This window comes from Manduca sexta, chromosome 14 (genome assembly GCF_014839805.1).
Source record: "Manduca sexta isolate Smith_Timp_Sample1 chromosome 14, JHU_Msex_v1.0, whole genome shotgun sequence".
NCBI lineage: Eukaryota > Metazoa > Arthropoda > Insecta > Lepidoptera > Sphingidae > Manduca > Manduca sexta.
This window is the reverse complement of record NC_051128.1, coordinates 7,998,430-8,018,736: the sequence shown is the minus strand read 5'-3', so window position 1 is coordinate 8,018,736 and position 20,307 is coordinate 7,998,430. Positions and strand designations below refer to the sequence as shown.

Genomic DNA, 20,307 nt, shown 5'->3' with positions numbered 1-20,307 from the left:
GTTTTGATTCACATAATATTACCTGTACATATCATATACCGTTTTGTCTTTTAGTATAAACTATAACCAAGGAAGCAAGGGAATCTGGTTTTGTTTTAATATGTGATGTGTTTTGAAATCGTAGATACCGTTTCCCTTTTACTTTAGAGACTTATTTCTTTTTTTCCCCGTTTACCAGTACATAAGTATTTAAAATATAGCAAATAAATATTTAAATGTATTCCAATATCAGTAAATCTGATATTGGAATTCCAGTACATTTTAAAAATGACTGGCACCCAGCCTTTGAAACGACATTTGCGCAAGACTCATCCATTAAAGTAACACGTTCTAATGCCGCAAATGACAGTCTTTAGCTCTTCTGTCACTTTACTGACAGGCTACTTCCAACATGTGATGTAAAACCATTAAAATAACGCACACGACACTTAGGTGTTGTTTTGCTTAACAACTTTCTCACATGACGGCTTCAATGAGTATATCATCCGTTCGAATGATCTGCAGACCTTTGTCTAGCGAAGAGAAAACTGTATGTTTACAGCGGTACTTAGATTTTACAATCGCTATTTATTTCATATCTATTTTACTTACCATAACATACTCGTATCTGCGAGTGGGATGATCGTTTCAGACGCGGGTCACTGGGCATAATGCGGTCGTATCTGTCTCTAGAATTGCATTTTACGCACCTACAACATATACCCAATGCCCGTCGAACAAATACAGTACTACCTTGTTCGCATGCCGATCATACGAAACACAAAAAGAAAATAACACTTTATAATACACGTGAATTGCATTTACAATAACAGAGAAACGGTGTTACGGATCTACGAATTTTACGCTGTTTTTTTCTTATGGTGCGAATAAAATTTATAGCATGTTATGGTTTTTATTAAAATCGTTTAATGCGAGTGCCGTACATTTGAGACTAGTCAATTGTGGTTGAATTTAACTCTACTTCGGAATACTTCCAATATATAAAACTAATTGTTTCAAACCTAGGGAATGTAAGCTCTATATCATACAGTCTGTCTGTCTGTCATCCTTCCCGATGTGAGTGTGATCTAAATCTCCCTAAACATAAATAATAATGGCTATTCCATGAACTAAATAACAAAGTAATTACGGTTTGCTATTAAAATTTTCCAGCATTGAATACAATTACTGAAACCTACACCTTATTTTAAAATTTTTCATAACACATTTTCTTCGTTAAAATGAAATTTAACTTGCATCACCCGTAAATACCTGAAGATTTAATAATAAATATGCCTCGTTTTTGTCTAGCATTTCACAAGAAGCGACTGATTCATAGTACTTGAACTGATTCATTTACAAGATCAGATATCGTTGCCTAGTTTATTGGACATTGTGCGTACGGCCCGATCCGCGATAAGCTGATATCGTGTTCGCCACAGTAATCAATTACTACCGCCTACCTGCAGGCTCCCCATTCAATGGCTTAACATTTTTATTGCAGCACCCGGTCGCGAAAATTAAACACTTGTTACATTCTTCAGATTTGCGATAATAGACCAATTGAATATAAAAATGTTTTATGTGTTCAACTTTTTGTTTAAGATACACGTTTATAATCTGTCGGTTAATTAATTGTATCTGCACGTTAATTAAAAATTAAAGTTGATCAAGATCGGTAATTCTAGGTAAAATTTAATTGCGAATAAATCTGTGTACTCTGTTCGACGGTTGAATTTATTATAAATTTATTTTAAGGGCCGTTTATAAAAAGCATTGTTTTAAAATACATTTTCACATTTTAAAGTAAGGATTTTAAAGTTTAAACTAAACAAACAGTTAATAGTATCCGACAATAAGGTAAAAGGCGCCGGTAGTCGTTAAGTCGCATTGTTCAATCTGCCGATATCATCAGTCCACTTACCTTGTGTCCGAAGCCAGTAACTACTTACCCGCACGTCAATTAACGGAGTACAGTATTGCAACTGACACCGTGTTATTGGTTGGACATTACTAGTACAATAATATTGGATTTAGGTTTAACGCTGCACAATATTACTTTGTTGTAAAACTTTGTCTTTTGTAAAATATGATGGTGTGGTGGTTTAAAATATTTTAATTAAATTGATCTTATATTTTATAAATATAAGATCAATTTAATTCGAGGAATGTAAATTCGTACTTATATGACTTAAAATGAAAAACTTATTATAATCACATAATATGTAATCGGACTGACTATGAGAGTGGAAGAACAGAGAGTGCGTCTGTGTATTACGCACACAGTACTTGTGCACTATAATATCTCTTGCAAACCTGGCTAGTGGTTGATCTCCGTTACGATTCACCGCCGTGGCCGAAATTCGGCTAGGAGGGATTTATTCATTTTTACTTTTATTTTAAGTTGCATACTGATCTCCGTTCACAAAGTGGGTGTAGTGTCAGCGACGAGCCCATAACAATTACGATGCTATACGTTGCATTTACTGACGTCATTTTAGTGCATTAGCATGCTTAAGTGGGTGCTCGGCACATACACTTTTTATCGTACACATATTTACTTGCCCAGTTTATTATCATGCCTTTGTCAATCTGCCTAATAAGATTCATGTGCAGTAAATTTACCCTCTGAGTTATTAAAAGTGAGTTTTTAAAATTTAAAGTGATAAGATTTAGATAAGTAATACATAAACTTGAGGCTATTTCAAAATTGAGACCGGTGCTATAAAGCGTTTAATAGAAAAAGTTAGAGCCAAAATAAATACTAAATAAACTTTGACAATGCTTGAAGACTGATTGTGAATAATTTTTTTCTTAAGATCATGACTATACTTACGAGCTAATTTTATATATCCTTAATAGATTTATAAATATAAGCCCACCATTTAAGGCAGGAAAAACGAAATATTTCTCTTTCTAGACGTTCCACGTGTGATGAATATAGAGTGCGCGCTGGCCTTATTCAATCGTACGGATTAATATAATTCTACAAAATGAAAACAGCATCTTTGTCTTCCATATATATATATCATCAAGATGGACAATAACTTATAAACAAATGACATCTGATGCATGCCAACTCACTAGTCTCTGCAATACACAGCGGCAACGGCTTCCAAGATTTTAAATGGAAGATAAAACTTTGGTTAGAGCCTCTTGCACGACTATTCTTTATGCATCTGAATGATTTAGCACCGACACGCACTAACACATATTCATGAATTATAGCACAAAACTATTGTTCTGCGCAATGTGTAAAATTTACGACACAGATCTTGGAAAGGCAAAATAATGGAGCTGCGGTTTGTTATAAGTGATAATAGAAAACTAGATTTTGCTCGCGGCTCCGCCTACGTGAAGATGATTTTTCTGGATTTTCTCGCTATTTTCTTCATAAAAGTAACGCTATATATTTTTACAGGATAAAAAGTATCATATGTTCTTCCCAGGGTCTCAATCTATCTTCAAACTAATTTCATGGTAATCGATTTAGCCGTGAAAACATAACAGACGGAGAGAGTTAGGTTCACATTTATAATTTAAGTATGAATGGATACAAAAGTCATGCAAATTAGTGTGCGCATGCGCATAACCTTAAATATAAAACATTTGTGTCCGAAAAAAGAATTCTTAACCTTAATTTAAGCAAACTAAATATAGGTTTTTTTTATCGCCATTCAGGGCGATGTTTCCGAAATTGTATGATCAGAAAAATAATGCATCTTTTCGTAAAGCTCTGTTTATGTATAACCGCATTATGTTTGAAAACTAGCTTTGCTTTGTAGAACATTCCATAAAATATGATACAAAGTGGAGCAAAATTAGTGCTGACGAATTGTGCAACACACCCAACTACTATTACTGCCACGCGGTTTATTACCGCTAATGTCCATTACTTAGTATAGATGTCGGAATTATACAGGCGGTGTTAAAAGATTTATTTTTTATCATTCTCGTAAGATACATTGTTGTGCAAAAAAAGCACTTAAAAATAATCAAAAAGTTTTTAATAGAGAAATATATTCAATGACAAAACAACTGTATTGGCGTTCGACATTCATGTTGCTATTGCATTTTAATGAATATCCCAAGAAATAGGTATAAGGTACTTCAAAAATTCAACAACGTATCTGTATATTTTTATTTCCTGTCTTATATGTAAGTAATTCCATACAGATAATTTTATTATGATAACAATGCGTGACCGCTGTATTATTCACATGTACCTATATGATATTTTCAGACTACTTAGTTGTGAGAAAAGTAACAAGTTATGGCTGTTTAGGTTTACTTTATTAATGAACAACAAATTTTTAAATAATTATCGAATAAAAACTATCAGACAGCCATTAAAAAAAATAAACGCCTCGACCACTTAAAAAATTAAGAATAAAAATAAACTCCGAGTGGTAGACCGTAATACTGCCTCAAGAATATTAAGGCAAACTTCCCAACAATTTTAAGAAATTTACAAATTCAACGCAATCACCATGTATAATTCGCAAATAATAACATAATTACAAGTATTTCAACCTCTTCGTTGTAAAATGCAAATTAGATGCTTATGTCCAGTTTTTGCAATTCCCATATTATAGCGAATGCGCTTAGGTGCTGTCTACACTGCATTACTTTTACGATATAAATAATGTTCCGATTTAGTTTAGTAGAATTATTTGGTTTCTTAACTACTTGAGTAGGAAAGCGAATCTGAAAACTGTGCATTCCATTTTAAAATTGTTTTGAAGAGAGTAGAAGCTAGGAACTCTATATTTTCATACATTTTTATTTTAAGACTGCTAAAAGTTTTATAAAAAAATATGTATCGTAGCAAATCACCTCCTAGGTAAGACGGCGGGGATCCTCTTGAACAGAAGTCCATCCAGGTAAATACTTTATTATATATTCCATAAATAAGCACAATGCAAGCATTGTTGTCAGCCATTTGGAAACACATTAAAGACGTTTTGATTACCAATGCATTACAGTATTTATCATCTCATGCTTCAGGGTGCCGGGTGAGACACATAAGTCTGAATGAGGTTGCTACTAATAAAAGTGTTGGGCTCACCATCAGAAAATCAGACTACTATTCCTGTCGTTTCGTTACACAAAATTAATGAAACAATTGTAAAAATGATAAGAATATCTGACCATGCATACACCCCGTGTTAATTAGCATCAAATAAGATTGAACTCCTTTATTACACGCCATAACATCAATTATAGAGATAGTAACTGAGGTATTAAATGAGTAATCGTGGTATTATTTCACGTATAATGTGTATGTATAGTCAGCCACAAAAGTAACTAAAGAAATTGAAAATATCAAATCGCTTTTAACCCTTTGTGTCCTTATCAATAATAGTTTTTTCTTCACTAATATGAACTTTAAAGGGTTTAGTTTATTTTAAATAAGGAAAAAAGAATATTTTAATTGAAGTTAGTGTGTAGAAGCGTTTTAAAGTTTTGAGTTTGTTCAACTACTTTTGCGGATAACTATATCTATAAATAAAAAAAAATATTTATAATTAAATTCTAAGGTAGAACATCGTTTTGTTAAATGAAACATGACCTGCACTGGTTTACTCTGGAAAGCTCTCTGTAAAACAGAATTTAGCTAAAGGAAAATAAACATATAAATTCAAGAGAAACAACTACACAAAATGTAACTAACAGCATAATCTTACGTCTTGCTAATATTTAAAATAAATGCGAACTTTTGGGAAAATGTTTGGATGATTGTTAAAAATAAACGCAGAAATGGCTGAACGTATTTGGATGAAATTTAATGCACAGATAAACCATGTCTCAGGATAACATATAGGTTACTTTTTGAAATATTATATTTAACCGTTTTGGTACTGGCGTGGTATCGTTGGTTCTATGGATGGCTGTAGTGTTTTAGGTACTTTTGTAGCAAGAAAGGCTTTCCACGCAGGCGAAGTCGCGAGCAACACCTAGATGATAATATATCCCACGTAAAAGTTCCTCGTGTGCGTGTAATTAGTAGTCTCTTTAGGTTCCACAAGACAATGTAAAACCACACACGTCTTATAACCAGCACCAAACCTACACATCTATTTCAAAGCAAGTCTCTCGCCCACTGCGGCACAGAGGTCAAGCCGCGATATATTTTTCACAGAACAATAAATCACCATCAGGTTATATTGGCCCTTAGCATTTAAGGTCGACATTACGCTTAATTTTATTGCGTTGAACGACCATTGCGCTGTAAACGCTGTTGTTAGAATACACTTTTAACTACGTCGAGTAAAAAAATAAGCACTGTTTACAACAGACCGCTAACAATCGCAGGAATGGCGCAGAATGTGAGCACTCATACACTCGCGAATTGCATGAATTAGATGAACTTCAATAAAATGTGTTGAGAATTATTTTAAACCGCGCTCCGGCCTTTTGTTACGTTTTATAGTTGTTATAAATACGCGCCCTCAAACAGTTTTATGCTGTTATAAAGATTCAAGGCATTGAGATATAAACCAAAAGCGATGGCTTATTCAAAATTTTAAAATCAGATTTATTATTTAGATGACAGATTTATTTGAATTTGACTTCAATATTCGCTATCTTTTACCACAATCATGTTAAATATGAAATTGGATTATTGTAACAAAATCGTTAATATTATAATTTTTTTCTATTCAAATTGAGTCAATGTTGATGAAACCAAATATTCAACCTGTTGACAATATCGACAAGATTTGCGAGTGGACACCATAGCCAAAGTCTATTCTTAAATTTACAACGTCATTCGCAGGCCTCCCAGTCAGGCAAAAGGAATATATTTCTGGGCCTACATCGATTTATCTTCTGAAGGGTTCCTACGTTACTCATTGTCGTGGACGATGGAAGTTTCAAGGACAATTCACAAGGTAAATTTGCATTAGGTATTTTGTAGACACAACTAAGGAACTAGATTTTTATATGAACCTATAAATATTTTTTTAACTTACCGCAAATTAACCTTATTTAGTAGGTCCAGTCTCTAAAATAATTCGCTGGAATTATAATAGGTATGTAGCTTAAAAATATAAGATAATATTCTAATGACCCACTCGCTTGAATTTGATAATGATCTACGAACAAAGTCCTTCAATAAAAAGTAGAAAAACGAGAACTTGAAATAAATGACCAAGAAACAAAACAAAATGTTTGACACCGCAGATCTAGACATTGATAAATATGTCGCCGCTGGAGGAGTTGTGTAAGAATTAAAGTAAGTGCTTTACTCTTAATTCTAGACTATTTACGTCACATTTACGACTTTACACATTATTGCGAGAGACATAGTCGGATTGTAACACGTTCTACTGTTGAATACTAACAAGTAAAAAACTAAAAAAAATATAAATATATTCTACTTTTTCGTATTTATAACAATTCCTGTAAGCTTAACAGCGGTTAACAATTTTACAAACATCACAACGGTAAACCACAAGATTTTAAATTAGAAACTAATATATGCAATTTTATAAAGGACTTTCCGCCTAACGATGCAGGACGAGACCGCAGTAGTTGCAGTCAATGCACCATTGAAATTTATCGTATCCTGCGAATCTACCGGCTCCGAGGCTAGAGTCGGTCGACGACCTAGGAACAACGTTGGGATACTTAGGTTAGCAAGCAACGTAGTTTAAGGCGCGCTGGATGGAGCGACGAACCCGGATGCTTTGCATTTATTGTCCTATAGATAGACTAGTCCCTCCTGCGGTTGCAAATTGATTGACGGATCTATACTTACGCCGCAAAACTTACGGTAAGTATGCGGCGTTCCATTAATATGAGGAGGTAAGACTCTGAGACAGTAAAATAGGCCATTCTTAACAATTTGGAATAATCTTGAATGAGTACCTAATAAATTAATAATTAACATTCTATTTCACTTAATTATGTACACAGGGAATTAGAACAGTCTTAATCATTATATTTAAATCCTTGCTACACCACGCTCATATTAGTTTGCCATTCGGTAGGTACTGATCGTTACTTAATAATAGTCCCTTACGAGTTTTCTACAACACATTAGGTACATTAGTGATAAACTAGCAGTACCAATTATTCATTTACGCCATAAATATTTTGACATCATAGTCATAGCCAGGAAATGAAAGTGCTTACGATATATTTTAATATCTCAAAATATAATGCACCCACGCGATGCATTTCCATAAACATCTCATTTAGAAACAAGAGTTCGTCTGCAGTAATGATGTGAATCATTTGGCTCGTTTTCGAAATAACATGTCGTGCTCTTACTTTGCATCTCAAGTCTAAACTCATGGGCATATAAAATACCTACTATTAAAAGCCAAGAAATCTGTTTTACTATACATGGTGTAACACAATAAGCGAAATATCGAAAGTTGTAGTAGTACATAGGAAATACGCGTAGTTTTTTACGCGCATCTACGGGGTTTTGTACATGATTATATTACTTCTATTTGAAATAAATATTTCTTTATTATCATTGTTATTGGTATGATTTTGTAAATTAGCGAAATAAGCCGTTTACATGATTATCATTACATTATGTTTTAACAACCATCGCCCAATAAAGCAGGCGGTATGCAGAGTGGAAGCAGTCGGAGGAGGCGGCATTGAATTAGTTTCATTTCACTATTCTCTGGACATCTCTACCCCTTTATATCAATGCCTATATAAGCAGCGTTGCAATTTTGAGAAGCAACCGCTGAATTGCACTGCACTACATAGGTACATACCTACTAAGCTCACGCGTGTTGTCCACGTATTCTGACACTCTGTAGATCTAAAGTCTAAAAAAAAGCAAGCTCTAAGATGCTCTTAATTAAGCCATTGAGTCATTAGTTGTGGAAAATCAGAAATAGTTGCATATTTTTTTAGTACTTATAATACTTATTGTGGGTACTAACAGAGATTTTTACGTCGGTTTTCTAAAAAACTTAAACAACTATGTAAAGATAAAGTGTAATGAAAAACAGATAGCATATAAAATTTTAATAAATATCATCTGTTACGAAACAAGGCGATGAGCTATACATTAAATAAACGTATGCACGTGATCCTATAAAGCCGTCCTACGCAGAGTACAATGCACGCGAGCCGAGTGGGCGCAACGTACAAAGTAAAATAATCGTTGACGCCTCCGATCGTGACTTTTATGCTTTTATTTCAATTAGTTTCGCGTTTTCGTACTCACGCCATTTACATAATCAATACTTTATACACAACTGTTAAATAAATTCGAACAGTAATGAAAATAAAAGTACTTAATTTAAAGTTCAAAACTTGCACACAGTTCCTACTATAAACAAATAGCAACATTATGTGGCAGGAATAAAGTTGTCTCTATGTCCATGTTTGTTAAAAGCTGTTCATTGTATTGTAGTAACCATTACAGCGGAGTGGGTCTGCGTCCAAGCTATACTATCCTATGGTACCTCATCGAGCGTATTTATCGAAATGAGCGCGCGCGCTACTTAAAAGTAGCATTTTGACGATATCTTTGAGTTGCTATGTAACGCCTTGACTTCTCTACCGCGTCAAAGTGCTAAGTTATGATTTTGTGAGTAATATATACGTATCAACAGGACGCCAAGTTCATTCGCGGCGCTACAATGCACCGTATTGCACCTTTCTACAAAACATTTTCCTTACAGTTATACCTTGTATAACTACTAGTAAATAGATATAAAGTACTCGGCGGTAAATGACCAGTTAAATCCTACTTCGTATCTTATCTTCTTATTAATTTTATAATAAATGCGAAAGTTTGTGAAAATATTTGATGGATGTTTTGGATGTTTTGATGTTTGTCAAAAGTAAAGTCGGAAACAGGTGGCCTAAACATACTCTGGTTTAACATACTGGTTTATTTATATCCCAGTAACTTGCTTCCATCGGAAATATATTCTTTTAATATGATTTTGAAATAGATGGCGCTGACGTCGTACTGATAGCTCTATGGACTAGTATAGTGATTTTATAACGAGGAAAGCTTTAAACGCGGACGAAGCCGCGAGCTTCATCTAGTAAAAAATACCGCCAGATCAGATACAGATAGTCATAGACAATACCAGAGACGCAGCTCTACATAACCGAAACTTCATGTGCATTCTAGTAAACGAAACTGCCCCAAAATACAAGTAGGTTATACAAAGACTTATTGTCGCAGTCTTATTAGAGCTTTGCCGCGGCTATAAGAACGCGTTCTATTTGACCAAGCCTTTATTGTAACAAGTCTAGTATTAGACCAGTCTCAAGTCTGGACTACAGTTAGGATGTACATACGATCAGATGTTACGCTTCCTGGATCAGTATAACGCGTAACTGTAAATAACCAGCTATGTATTTCCCGTATTTGAATTTTATTATAGGTTAGTTGTGTAAGAACACTAAGAACAGGATTACAACATAACATTTTATGTAATTAATTCTATCGTGAATTATAGCCGACCACAGTGGCTCTATTTTTTGAGCCATAATTTTGAATTATACTCAAAATTCTGAGACGTACGATGTTAAACTTCATAATTCTAGTCTCTGAATACAAGGTCCTTGAAACAAAAACTCAACAGTGCTAACACAATGCTGTTTAAAGCCAGAAATGACACAGTGGTACCCAGATCGACTTTCGAATACGATCACCATAAATAAATTAACGTATAAACCAAGAAATTCGAAATGGCTTACTTTTTTCCTACGTAACATTTTATTTACCTAGGTATACCTACAACAGACAATTGAGTATGACTAAAATAGGCTTTAAAGCTGTGTATATTAAGTAAATAAGTATGATATTAAGCCTAATATACAGTCAAACATTATTTTCCGTCCGGAGCTTGTTTTGAAAAGTATTGCAAACATTTCTCATTGCCAAGTTCAGTAAAAATATAAAACTTACAAAGTTTTAACAAAGAAGTACATATTAAGTCATTAGTTCACCTATCTGTTGCAGAGGTCCCATGGTGTAATGGTTAGCACTCTGGACTCTGAATCCAGCGATCCGAGTTCAAATCTCGGTGGGACCTACTATTTTTATAACAGGTAAACAAATATCACAATAATAATTTGTGGCAACACTCTAAAAAAATGTTATATTAATAAGATATTAATATCGAAACGTAACTTTTTCGCTGTAAAACTTGTAAAAGCCATTTATTGTATATTTTGTTGTGCACTTTATTTACCTTCGAGAATTTAAGAAGATACCATATTGCCTTTAAAAGTTTGATACCGTACTTGTAAAAAATCCACATTAAATTGACAACACAACATCTGTTAGGTCTGGTTGCCTTAGTAATACACAAGCAAACAAAAATATTCGTAGATCACAGTACTTATTTTTTGTAGCTCGAACACTTAGACCAATAACTCGTTTTCTAAGCTCGGAGATTAATATCCCAAGAATTAATAGAATATTGTTTTTATGTGTAATATCAATTCCGAAAAATGTTTCCTAATAAGTTAAAAATTCTGTTCATAGGACCATCCGATGTATGTTTATTAAAATAAAGTAAATTTTATGACTAATTAATTAAATTCTGTAATAATTATTTATGAACTTGGTTTTCAGAGTGGAAAATCACAGATAGCAAATTGTCTTCGGTCAGATTCAATAAACATTGAAGAAGCCGGCACTCCGAGACCAACGCAAGGCGTCAGAATAGTGGAATTCGAACTTTCTAATTTGAATGTCAATGGAAAAATTGTTAACGTCGACATAGAATTGTGGGACTGCAGTGGCAATCATAGGCATGTATCTTGTAATACACTTACGATTTTACTGTTCATACGTACTACAAACAAATCAGTTAGCTGTTACCTACAATTTAGCGCATCGACTGCTTCGCGAAACAATGAACTATAATCTATCCTTGCGACTATCCACACGCCCGAAGTGTTTTCCACACTTACGTAGCGACCTCAACGCCAAACATGTAAAATATGCTTCGGATGGATAATATAGATTTTTTTTATACGTGCACGAAATACTGACCCCACAGCACCTGATAGTACGTGGAGTAGGATATAGAATGACTGGCGAGAGACAATTACCCTTTGGCAGTCACACAATTATGCCGGCCTCTTGGAACCGAATATACGCAGGTTGATTACACAATGCGAAACACGTGGGCCACTGTGGCGGGTATACACACCTTGTGTGGGGTGGTCGCTATCCTGTAGCGTATTAAATATATGCTACCACCAGCAATACTACCCTTAAAAAGTTTTGCGTTACTACACAAAGCACACCATATGCGATTTATTGCTCTGCCATAGAGCACCTCTACTTATTAAGGTAAAGCTTATTTATAATCTAATTTATCTATAGGTATAATATAATGTTGTGTATGTGTTGCAGTTAACGATAATAATGTGCTATTGTTATAAATTCATAAAGAAAAATACTTTACGTAATTTGGCTACTGCCTTATTTTTATTGGACAAATACTTACCAAAAATCATTCTGAATATATTTTGCATTCGTTTTACAGGTTTGAATCATGCTGGCCTTCACTTCGAGTAGGAGTTCAAGGAGTAATTTTAGTATGCTCACCCAACACGGCAGACACAGCTTCAAGAGAACTGGAACTTCTTTATAATTACTTTGTGTCGCAGCCTAAGCTGCCAGCCAAACAATGTGTGGTTTTCTACAATTGTACTGACGAACAAGATGTTATCGATTCTTTAAATTTGTGTAAGTTTAAACAAAGATGCGTGTGGTGTTATTGTTAAGCATTTATTATGTAGATACTCTATTATATTTTTATCTATTTCAGCACCTACATTTTCAAAGGTTTCTCAAGTTCCAATTAATATGAAGTCTGGAGATGACAGACTGAAGGTAGATTTTTCCAACTACATAATTTCTGTATTACAATCAATAAACAAAGAAAAGTAAAAAATAAGTTTTATTGCATTCAATGATGTTCATCTCATTAAATTATACTTACGATACAATTTACTGCAAAACATTCCAAATGACAAATCACATTGCGGTTTCTTCAAAAGTTATTATAGATTTATTTTACTTTATTCCAGCAATTTTAAAAATCACATAAATTTACGGTTTATTGCCAGAGAACAAGTGATTTGGTTACGCGTCGCAACACTAATTTCTCTATAGATAATTAATAAAGAAATGGCATAAAGGAAAGACCTTTTATATAATAAATACATCAACGTAAATAGGTGTTCAGTTTAAGGTTTAAAATTAAGACATAATGTTATATAAACATAAATTTATTTTGAGTAGGCCTTTTCAGTAAATACTACCCCAAGGCTCCTTATCATCAGCCAACATATAATTTACATATCAACAATCTAAGCCAACTTAGTATTCTAGACACTTTATTGCTTTTATCTTACTGAGGAATTTGTTGGACATTTTTTTATTTTTATCATACTTAAGCTCTTTTAAACAAAACCTAAAGCTAGTCATGGAATTTGTTTCCTTACTTTAGGTAGTTTCAAATCTCAAAAATGATGCCGTTATTTTGCAATAATCGTATCTTATACCAAAGAACAAAAAATTTCAATCATGAATCTGCACTCAGTCTTAAAACATTTGGCTCTTATAATGAGTAAAATTTATAACTTAATTGTAACTAAATACTTATAATTGCCACTATTTTAAGTTTAATTAAATTTTAGAATTGATCCAGTACCCCTACGACGTAAAAAATATTTACAGTAGATGAGACCTTGTACAATAAAATAGTATAAGTCTAGCCTACATAATAATAATTATAATATAGAATGAGCTAAATAAACTATAAGTCTGTCAATAATTCATTATCACCTTAATCACATTCTGTACAATGCGGAAGGGTTCTTCTACTTTCTAAAATAACTTATTATGCTTACATTCATACGTTATAGTTATGCAACGTATGTACAACCTTTTAACTCCTATCATTTTTCCAATTTCCACGATCATTAAAATTTTTTCGATCCCTTTGTCCTCTACCGCCACCCCCTCCTCCTCGGTTCCACCTGTCATTACCTCGTCCCCGATGACCACCTCGGCTCGGAAATCTAGGGTAATTTTGTTCACTCTCCATAAAGTTAAAGTCATTATTACCCGCACCTGGCCCGTTAAAACCCATGTTTCCGAAATTGTTTGGTGCACCAAATGAATTGCTATTAAAATTATGAGGAATATTGGGGGCTATGCCCAATAAACCAGGAGCCGGACCACCTCGTGGATCAGACATAGATTGATTGAAACCATGCATGTTGTTTATATTCATGTTATTCATGTTCCCTATGCCCAATGGAGGAATATTCATCATATTCATGTTGCTTGGATCCATTGTGTTGGGGGGCACAGGCATATTAGAATTCAAACCGAAGGGATTAGCATTCGAAGGGAAATTTAATGGAGTTTTAAGTAAAGCTTCCTTAGGTTTTGGTAAATAAGAAAATTCACCATTTTCATTAAGGGATATACCCAGATTCGTAAATATACTGCCTAGCACAGTATTATTTTGAATAGATACAAGATCGAATTTTTTTCCTGATGATTTTTCTTGATGATATTGTTTTATCATTTGCGTCACTGGGGCTAAATGTTGATTTACAAAAATCTTTTGAGTAGAGCTTAAATCCTTATACCAATTAGAATTTTGCAAAATAGTTTGAATTTCTAAAGTATTACTTTTCTGGTCTAGACTTTCAATCGTTTCTTTAGGTTTTCTCCTGGGATCAACTCTTGGGCCGCTAAGCGTTGATTTGGTGGACTTTTCACTGTCACTATTTGATTCTTCTACAGATAATCTAAATACTTTTCTTAGCCTAGGGTCCACTAACGCCTGCGACTTTGCTGTACTATTTCTAATATCTGTGTAATCTGGCCTTGGTATATAAATCTGTACTAATTTGTATTGTATGGGAGGATGATTATTAATCGATGCATTAATTTCGGAAGCAGGTGTATAGTTGGGAATGGGTTTGAATCCTAAACGAAAATCGATGTCTCCACTAGTTCCTTGTCGTAAATCGGTATCACCAAAATTAGGAATATTAAAATCTGGTTTTCGTAAGTCTACATCCGTACGCCGACGACCATCTGTCGGCTCACCATCTACACACTCGTAAATAGATACCCTGGAAACCTTTTTAGGCGCTATTTTATTAGAATCAGTTACTTTTTCCGGTGATCTTCTAGCCCTAGGATCTCTAGACTTAGGTGAACTAATACCTTCTGAATTGCTTTCTACTTTATTTTCATGTAAATTATTTTTCATTGTATTAAGCAACTTTGTAACCTCTTCGCTTATGTCTATTTTAGAAAGATCGCCTATCCTGCTTAATACAGTTGAAGGTTCAATAACATGCGGCGCGGGGGCTTGTGGAGACAAAGACGCTGGTTGAGGTGACGATAATGGTGATTTCTTTTTCATACCTTTCTCTTCGTCGCTGGAATACCACTTCTCATCAATCAAAAGATTGTCTTCGTCATCTGTAGTTGATCTACGATTCCGTTTTTCGACATTTTTTATATAAAGAGGGTCTGGTTGAAGAAATCTTATATCAGTGTCACACTCTTTCTTTGCACTTTTATCTGGAACCGTTGCATGTAGCATTCGTGAAGCATCATCAGAGAAAGGAAGAACTCTGTGATCGACATCCTTTGATTCATTAGAAATAACGGCTTTCTCATTGTCAAAAGATTCGTTTGAAATATCAATATTTTCCTTATCCTTCGATGCAAATTTAAGCGCATCTTTTGTGTACTGATCGATATCTATCATATCCTTATTAGATTGTATTTCTACATGTGTTGATGATTTGTCCGGTTTATCTTCAACTGTATTAACTACTACAGATGGCTGAAACCGCATGTCAATATCCTGTCCAGGAAAGTCACATGACACTGAAGGATTATTCGAAGTAGAAATTCCGGGGGGTATTCTCAAATCTAAATCTTTTGTTGTACTAGTTTGTCCGATAAACTGTTGTGATTGTGACTCATTTGCATTAATCAATCCTAATTTTTGAATACTCATTGTATTAAGTTGTATTTCAGTTATTTGTTTTAAAGAAAGGCCTATACTATTTAATTGTAAAACTGTGAGTTGACCTAATTGATCTAGATTTTCAATTCCCATTTTTGTCAAGTCGGATATTTGTCGGGTTGTTAATACACCTGTTAGATTCTTAATACTTAGAACATTAGCTGAAGTTGTATTATTACTTGTTGGAGCATTGAAATTTAAATTAGTATTTTCGTTTTGCCATCTAGATTGCCGAATTTTAGGTGATATTTTGTTTTGTTTTTCATTATTAAATTGGTTTAGAAGCATGGAATCGGAATTTTGCGGATTAGGTATATTTAAATCGAATAGAGAAGGAATACCTTTTTCATGACTCTCGGTTGACTCCGGATATTGTTGCATGAGCTTTGCTTGAGTAGATTGGATCATCTTTAAAGCCCCCTCTCTGTTGAGTCTAGGAAAATCGCCTAATATTTCTTTAGGGGCAGATTCTATGTGTTTCAGAAGAATATTTTTTATATTTTCTGACAAAGGTTTCCCATGTGCAAATTTACATTCATCTTTATAGATACAAGGAAGACCAGTATGATAATATTTACACGGAAAATCTGCATGCATATACAGACATTTATCTCGTTTAGCACAACAATCCATCAGATAAAATTTACATAGTTCCATTTTTCTAGGAGGTTTTGCATCATGAGAATATATGCAAGCATCGCCTTTATGACACTTTCCCTGCATGAAATATAAACAAACACCATCAGGATCTTGCATGGGATGCGCACCTCTTCTCCTATCGTTTTTATTATTTCTATCATTTTTATTTCTATCGCGTTGTCTTTGTCTTTGTGAACGGTGATGTTGTTGTTCACGGGACTCACGACTACTGTCAGAGGCGTAAGAGTCTCTATCCTCATCCGGGTACATGTCAATAGGTGAATGTCTTTGGACAGGAGACGCACCTCTTACGCACATCATCTCTGTTTCATCCATTTCATCTGAATACTCTTGTTTCTTGCGTTTTTTATGAGGACCATCCTTAACATCGTGTTTCTTTCGTTTTTTATGTTTACGCCGATCTTCATCATCCTCAGTTTGCATCTCTTCCCCCTCATTTTTATTCATAGCCTTTCTAATAGCCTTCTCAATACTACCAGCGAAATCATCCTCCGGAGGACTAGTATACCTACGATTCTTTTTATTCTTTTCTTTTTTCTGCTCTTTAGACTTTGATTTCTTTTTCTTACCTGACCTAGGATAATACAATTCTTGCGATTCTGATTTGTCTTGCGATTTTTTTTCTTCATTTAATGGCATGGCTTCTTCATTTTTAACTTGATTTTCATTTTCTGTAGTTTCTTCATCTCCGCTCTCAATCTCTCCATCTTCTAAATCATCTACATTTGTCGCCAACTCTGCCATCGTGAAGGTGTCACTGAAATTGAGATATTAAGCAAATGTACTAATTATGTAGGTATATATTTTAAGATACATCTTTAATACTGAATATAAAGTGACTTGACCTGCAACATTAATAAATTCCTATTCAAATTTATTTGTTGTATGAATGGTGTAAATCTGTTTATGAATTCAATCGCTGGTGTTTTTTTTAAGAGATATAGAGATTGCATTTATTAAGTGTTGATAATGTCACAAAAAGCGATAACTAAAAGTCTCGTCATAACATTATCTTTAAAATGACTACCTATATTTTTGAGTGAAAGTCAGTATCGAAAGACATGTTGGCGAATAAAAATATTGTACTATTAATAAAAATAACAGATTACAAATATATCGACATATATAAGGTGAAATATAAGACATCAAACATATTGGATTCGCAAACACAACCTCTATTTATTTTCCACAACCTTGAACCCGTGTTAACCTACTAATAGCTAACGTTGCACATTGTGTAAAACACCACATAAGCCGACCTCACTAGGGCCTACCTAACTACTTTCGTTTATTTTTCATTTTTGTAGGCCAAGGCTACAGTTCCCGATAACAAAAATATATATGCTTTAATGATAGCCGTCTTTAAATAGTGATAAACCAAACCCAAATTATTGTATCTATTACAACCCTTTTTCAAAGAAATATTCCCCAATATTATTTTCCATATAAAAATACCAATACTTTGAGACGCAATATTACAAAGCTCTAGCCGGATATATTTAGACATTGCGCCATACGTGCTAGAATAACGCGCCTAATGGTTAGGATTATTCTAATATTCAGATACTAATTTTGATTATTACTTAACATAAGATTTTATAAATTGCAACCATATTATGACCAATCCAGTGTATAAGAACTAAATATTAATAAAGACATTTGCGGTTATGTGGGTTAATACAATAATAGAGCTTAGTGCTACATATGCAGGAGTGAAAAGGACAACACTATCTGTGCTAAGAATGCCAACTCTACCAACAGGCACGTCACAAAGAATTTCAACACAGACGCCATTTTGTTATTACTCTACCAATTTGAATAGTCAGGATGACAAAGAAAAGCTGGGTACGGAATTTACAAATCGAATAAAAAAGAAATCAGCACTTAGGGCCCACCCTAAACATTAACCCTTATCGATCTAACAAAAAAAACACACACGGCACGTGTCATTCTAATGACTAAGTATATCAAAGAAGCGTGTATTTTTAGAACGCTTTAAAAATTTTATCAAAATAAAGTTACTAATTAAATATTGTTTTACTATAATGTTAAGTAGAGTAATAATCTGTACACGGCGAGCAAACTGATTTTTTTTGCTTAAATACTATACCTAATATTCGTTGGAACAATTAACATTGGAATAAATGTCCAATATTCACAATGTTAGAGATTTTGCGCAGTTTAAATTCAACATGTATGGCAGAAACCAGTAGAGTAACTGTTCATAGCCACTACTTTCAAGTAATTTAGATAGATACAGCCAAGCAAAGCAAGCGGAGGGTGGCCGTTCACATTTCACAATATCTTGCTGTGCGCTGCGTTCTAGCCGCGGTTCGAATGACGTCAGCCTTCTAGAACAGCAAGATATCTATGTATCCTTCCTTCATTGAGGTCACGAGACGTATAATACTCACACACACTAATGCACAATGGAACGTACTATGTGCCTACCTATGACGCATAATCTAAATCCTACACGCACACAGTAACAAAGACGCGATGACCACCTTATTTTAGCAACATAATACATGACCGATAATTTTCTGTTTATCTAATAAATGGCATAGAAAAATAATAAAGAAACTAATTAGGATACAAAATGATAATGACAGCCGATTATAACCATATTATACCGACACCAGGAACCCTTTGTACAATAAAAATGTGAACTATAAAATATCAGGCAAATACGGTTTACATACACAATAGAAACTATTAGTTTCACAAGAATAAAACAATAATCCATGCATAAAATAGAAGTAAGTAAAGCTCGACTATAATAACAAAATCACCAAAATATGGCGAAATTGTCTCATTGCCACCGCCATTTTGGTGTGGCAATTATCAACAGTGCATGACCGGGAATCAACTAGAAGAAATGTTTACCAAATTGCAATGTACATGATTTCTTCAACGTAACGCGATAAAAATACGAAATGTGTAGCAGATGAATGTTTCACGTGTATGATTCCTTTAGCTGACCAAGCACTTCATGTAAAGGGGGACACGCATTCTTAAAATATGGCCTAACGAGTAAATAATATTAAGTGTTACCAATCTTACATTAATGAACAATTCACTATGTGCGACTACTATACGCCATGTAAAATGGAAATATTCATAGCATTGCTGCATAAGACGTAACAATTCGAGTACGCTTTTAAGATATCGAACGGCGACTGCAGCGTAGCAAAGAGGTGACCCAAAAACATTTAGTTCCAGTTTTTATCACATTTTACATCATGCAACAGCGCTAGTAGTGCGGAAACCGCAAACGCCCTCTAGACATAAAATATTGATTTGTATGGTATAAAGATCTACTCATTTTAATTTTACGTACTTTAAATCAATTTCTTAATTCTAATTACAATAAAATAATAACGTTTTATCCATATTACGTTGTATATCGTAAATATAAATTAAATATGAAATTAAAAGTACTTAAATGATTAACAACAGGATCTAATGTTGCCAGAAAAAAGAATAAGAAAATCTATCAAGCATAATATAATAATTGATATAGTTTTACTTTTATAAATTACTATTAATTATTAGTAATAAATATCAATATTTCTCGATATAAAATAAAAATTGTGATTTATTTTAATGCATTAAACTATAACTTTTGATGTTGAATTGTAAAGGT

The 20,307-nt window shown here is 33.8% G+C and overlaps 2 protein-coding genes and 1 non-coding gene across 5 annotated transcripts; 2 read left to right on the top strand and 1 right to left on the bottom strand.

Annotated features, from left to right (window-relative positions):
* Positions 1–10,937: 10,937 nt before the first annotated feature.
* Positions 10,938–11,009, top strand: Trnaq-cug. The gene has a single exon. It is a non-coding gene; the product is annotated as a tRNA-Gln (tRNA).
* A 169-nt stretch (positions 11,010–11,178) lies between these two features.
* Positions 11,179–12,887, top strand: LOC115456092 (intraflagellar transport protein 22 homolog). Its single transcript, XM_030184977.2, has 4 exons — positions 11,179–11,475; positions 11,555–11,733; positions 12,477–12,679; positions 12,762–12,887. The coding sequence occupies exons 1-4, from the start codon at positions 11,431–11,433 to the stop codon at positions 12,881–12,883; spliced, it is 549 nt and encodes a 182-aa protein (XP_030040837.2). The 5' UTR covers positions 11,179–11,430; the 3' UTR covers positions 12,884–12,887.
* Positions 12,880–19,864, bottom strand: LOC115456091 (protein suppressor of sable). 3 transcript variants are annotated; one of them, XM_030184976.2, is made up of 2 exons: positions 19,725–19,864; positions 12,880–17,418 (listed from the first exon to the last, which is right to left on the bottom strand). In XM_030184976.2, exon 2 carries the CDS (start codon positions 17,403–17,405, stop codon positions 13,887–13,889), a length of 3,519 nt encoding a protein of 1,172 aa, XP_030040836.1. In that variant the 5' UTR covers positions 17,406–17,418; positions 19,725–19,864; the 3' UTR covers positions 12,880–13,886. The 3 variants fall into 3 exon arrangements, with proteins under 3 accessions (XP_030040836.1, XP_030040834.1, XP_030040833.1); XM_030184974.2 differs by having other exon boundaries at positions 19,548–19,726; XM_030184973.2 differs by lacking the exon at positions 19,725–19,864 and adding an exon at positions 18,772–19,491.
* Positions 19,865–20,307: the final 443 nt, after the last annotated feature.

Excerpts from the sequence above, each read along its gene's own strand:
- LOC115456091 (XM_030184973.2), bottom strand. The coding sequence starts at position 18,797 with ATGTTAATTGTTCCAACGAATATTAG. Across the intron at positions 17,419-18,771 it reads ATTGTTCCAACGAATATTAG|TGACACCTTCACGATGGCAG; the intron begins GTATAGTATTTA and ends TCTCAATTTCAG.
- LOC115456092 (XM_030184977.2), top strand. The coding sequence starts at position 11,431 with ATGTTTCCTAATAAGTTAAAAATTCTGTTCATAGGACCATCCGAT. Across the intron at positions 11,476-11,554 it reads TGTTCATAGGACCATCCGAT|AGTGGAAAATCACAGATAGC; the intron begins GTATGTTTATTA and ends CTTGGTTTTCAG. Across the intron at positions 11,734-12,476 it reads GACTGCAGTGGCAATCATAG|GTTTGAATCATGCTGGCCTT; the intron begins GCATGTATCTTG and ends TTCGTTTTACAG.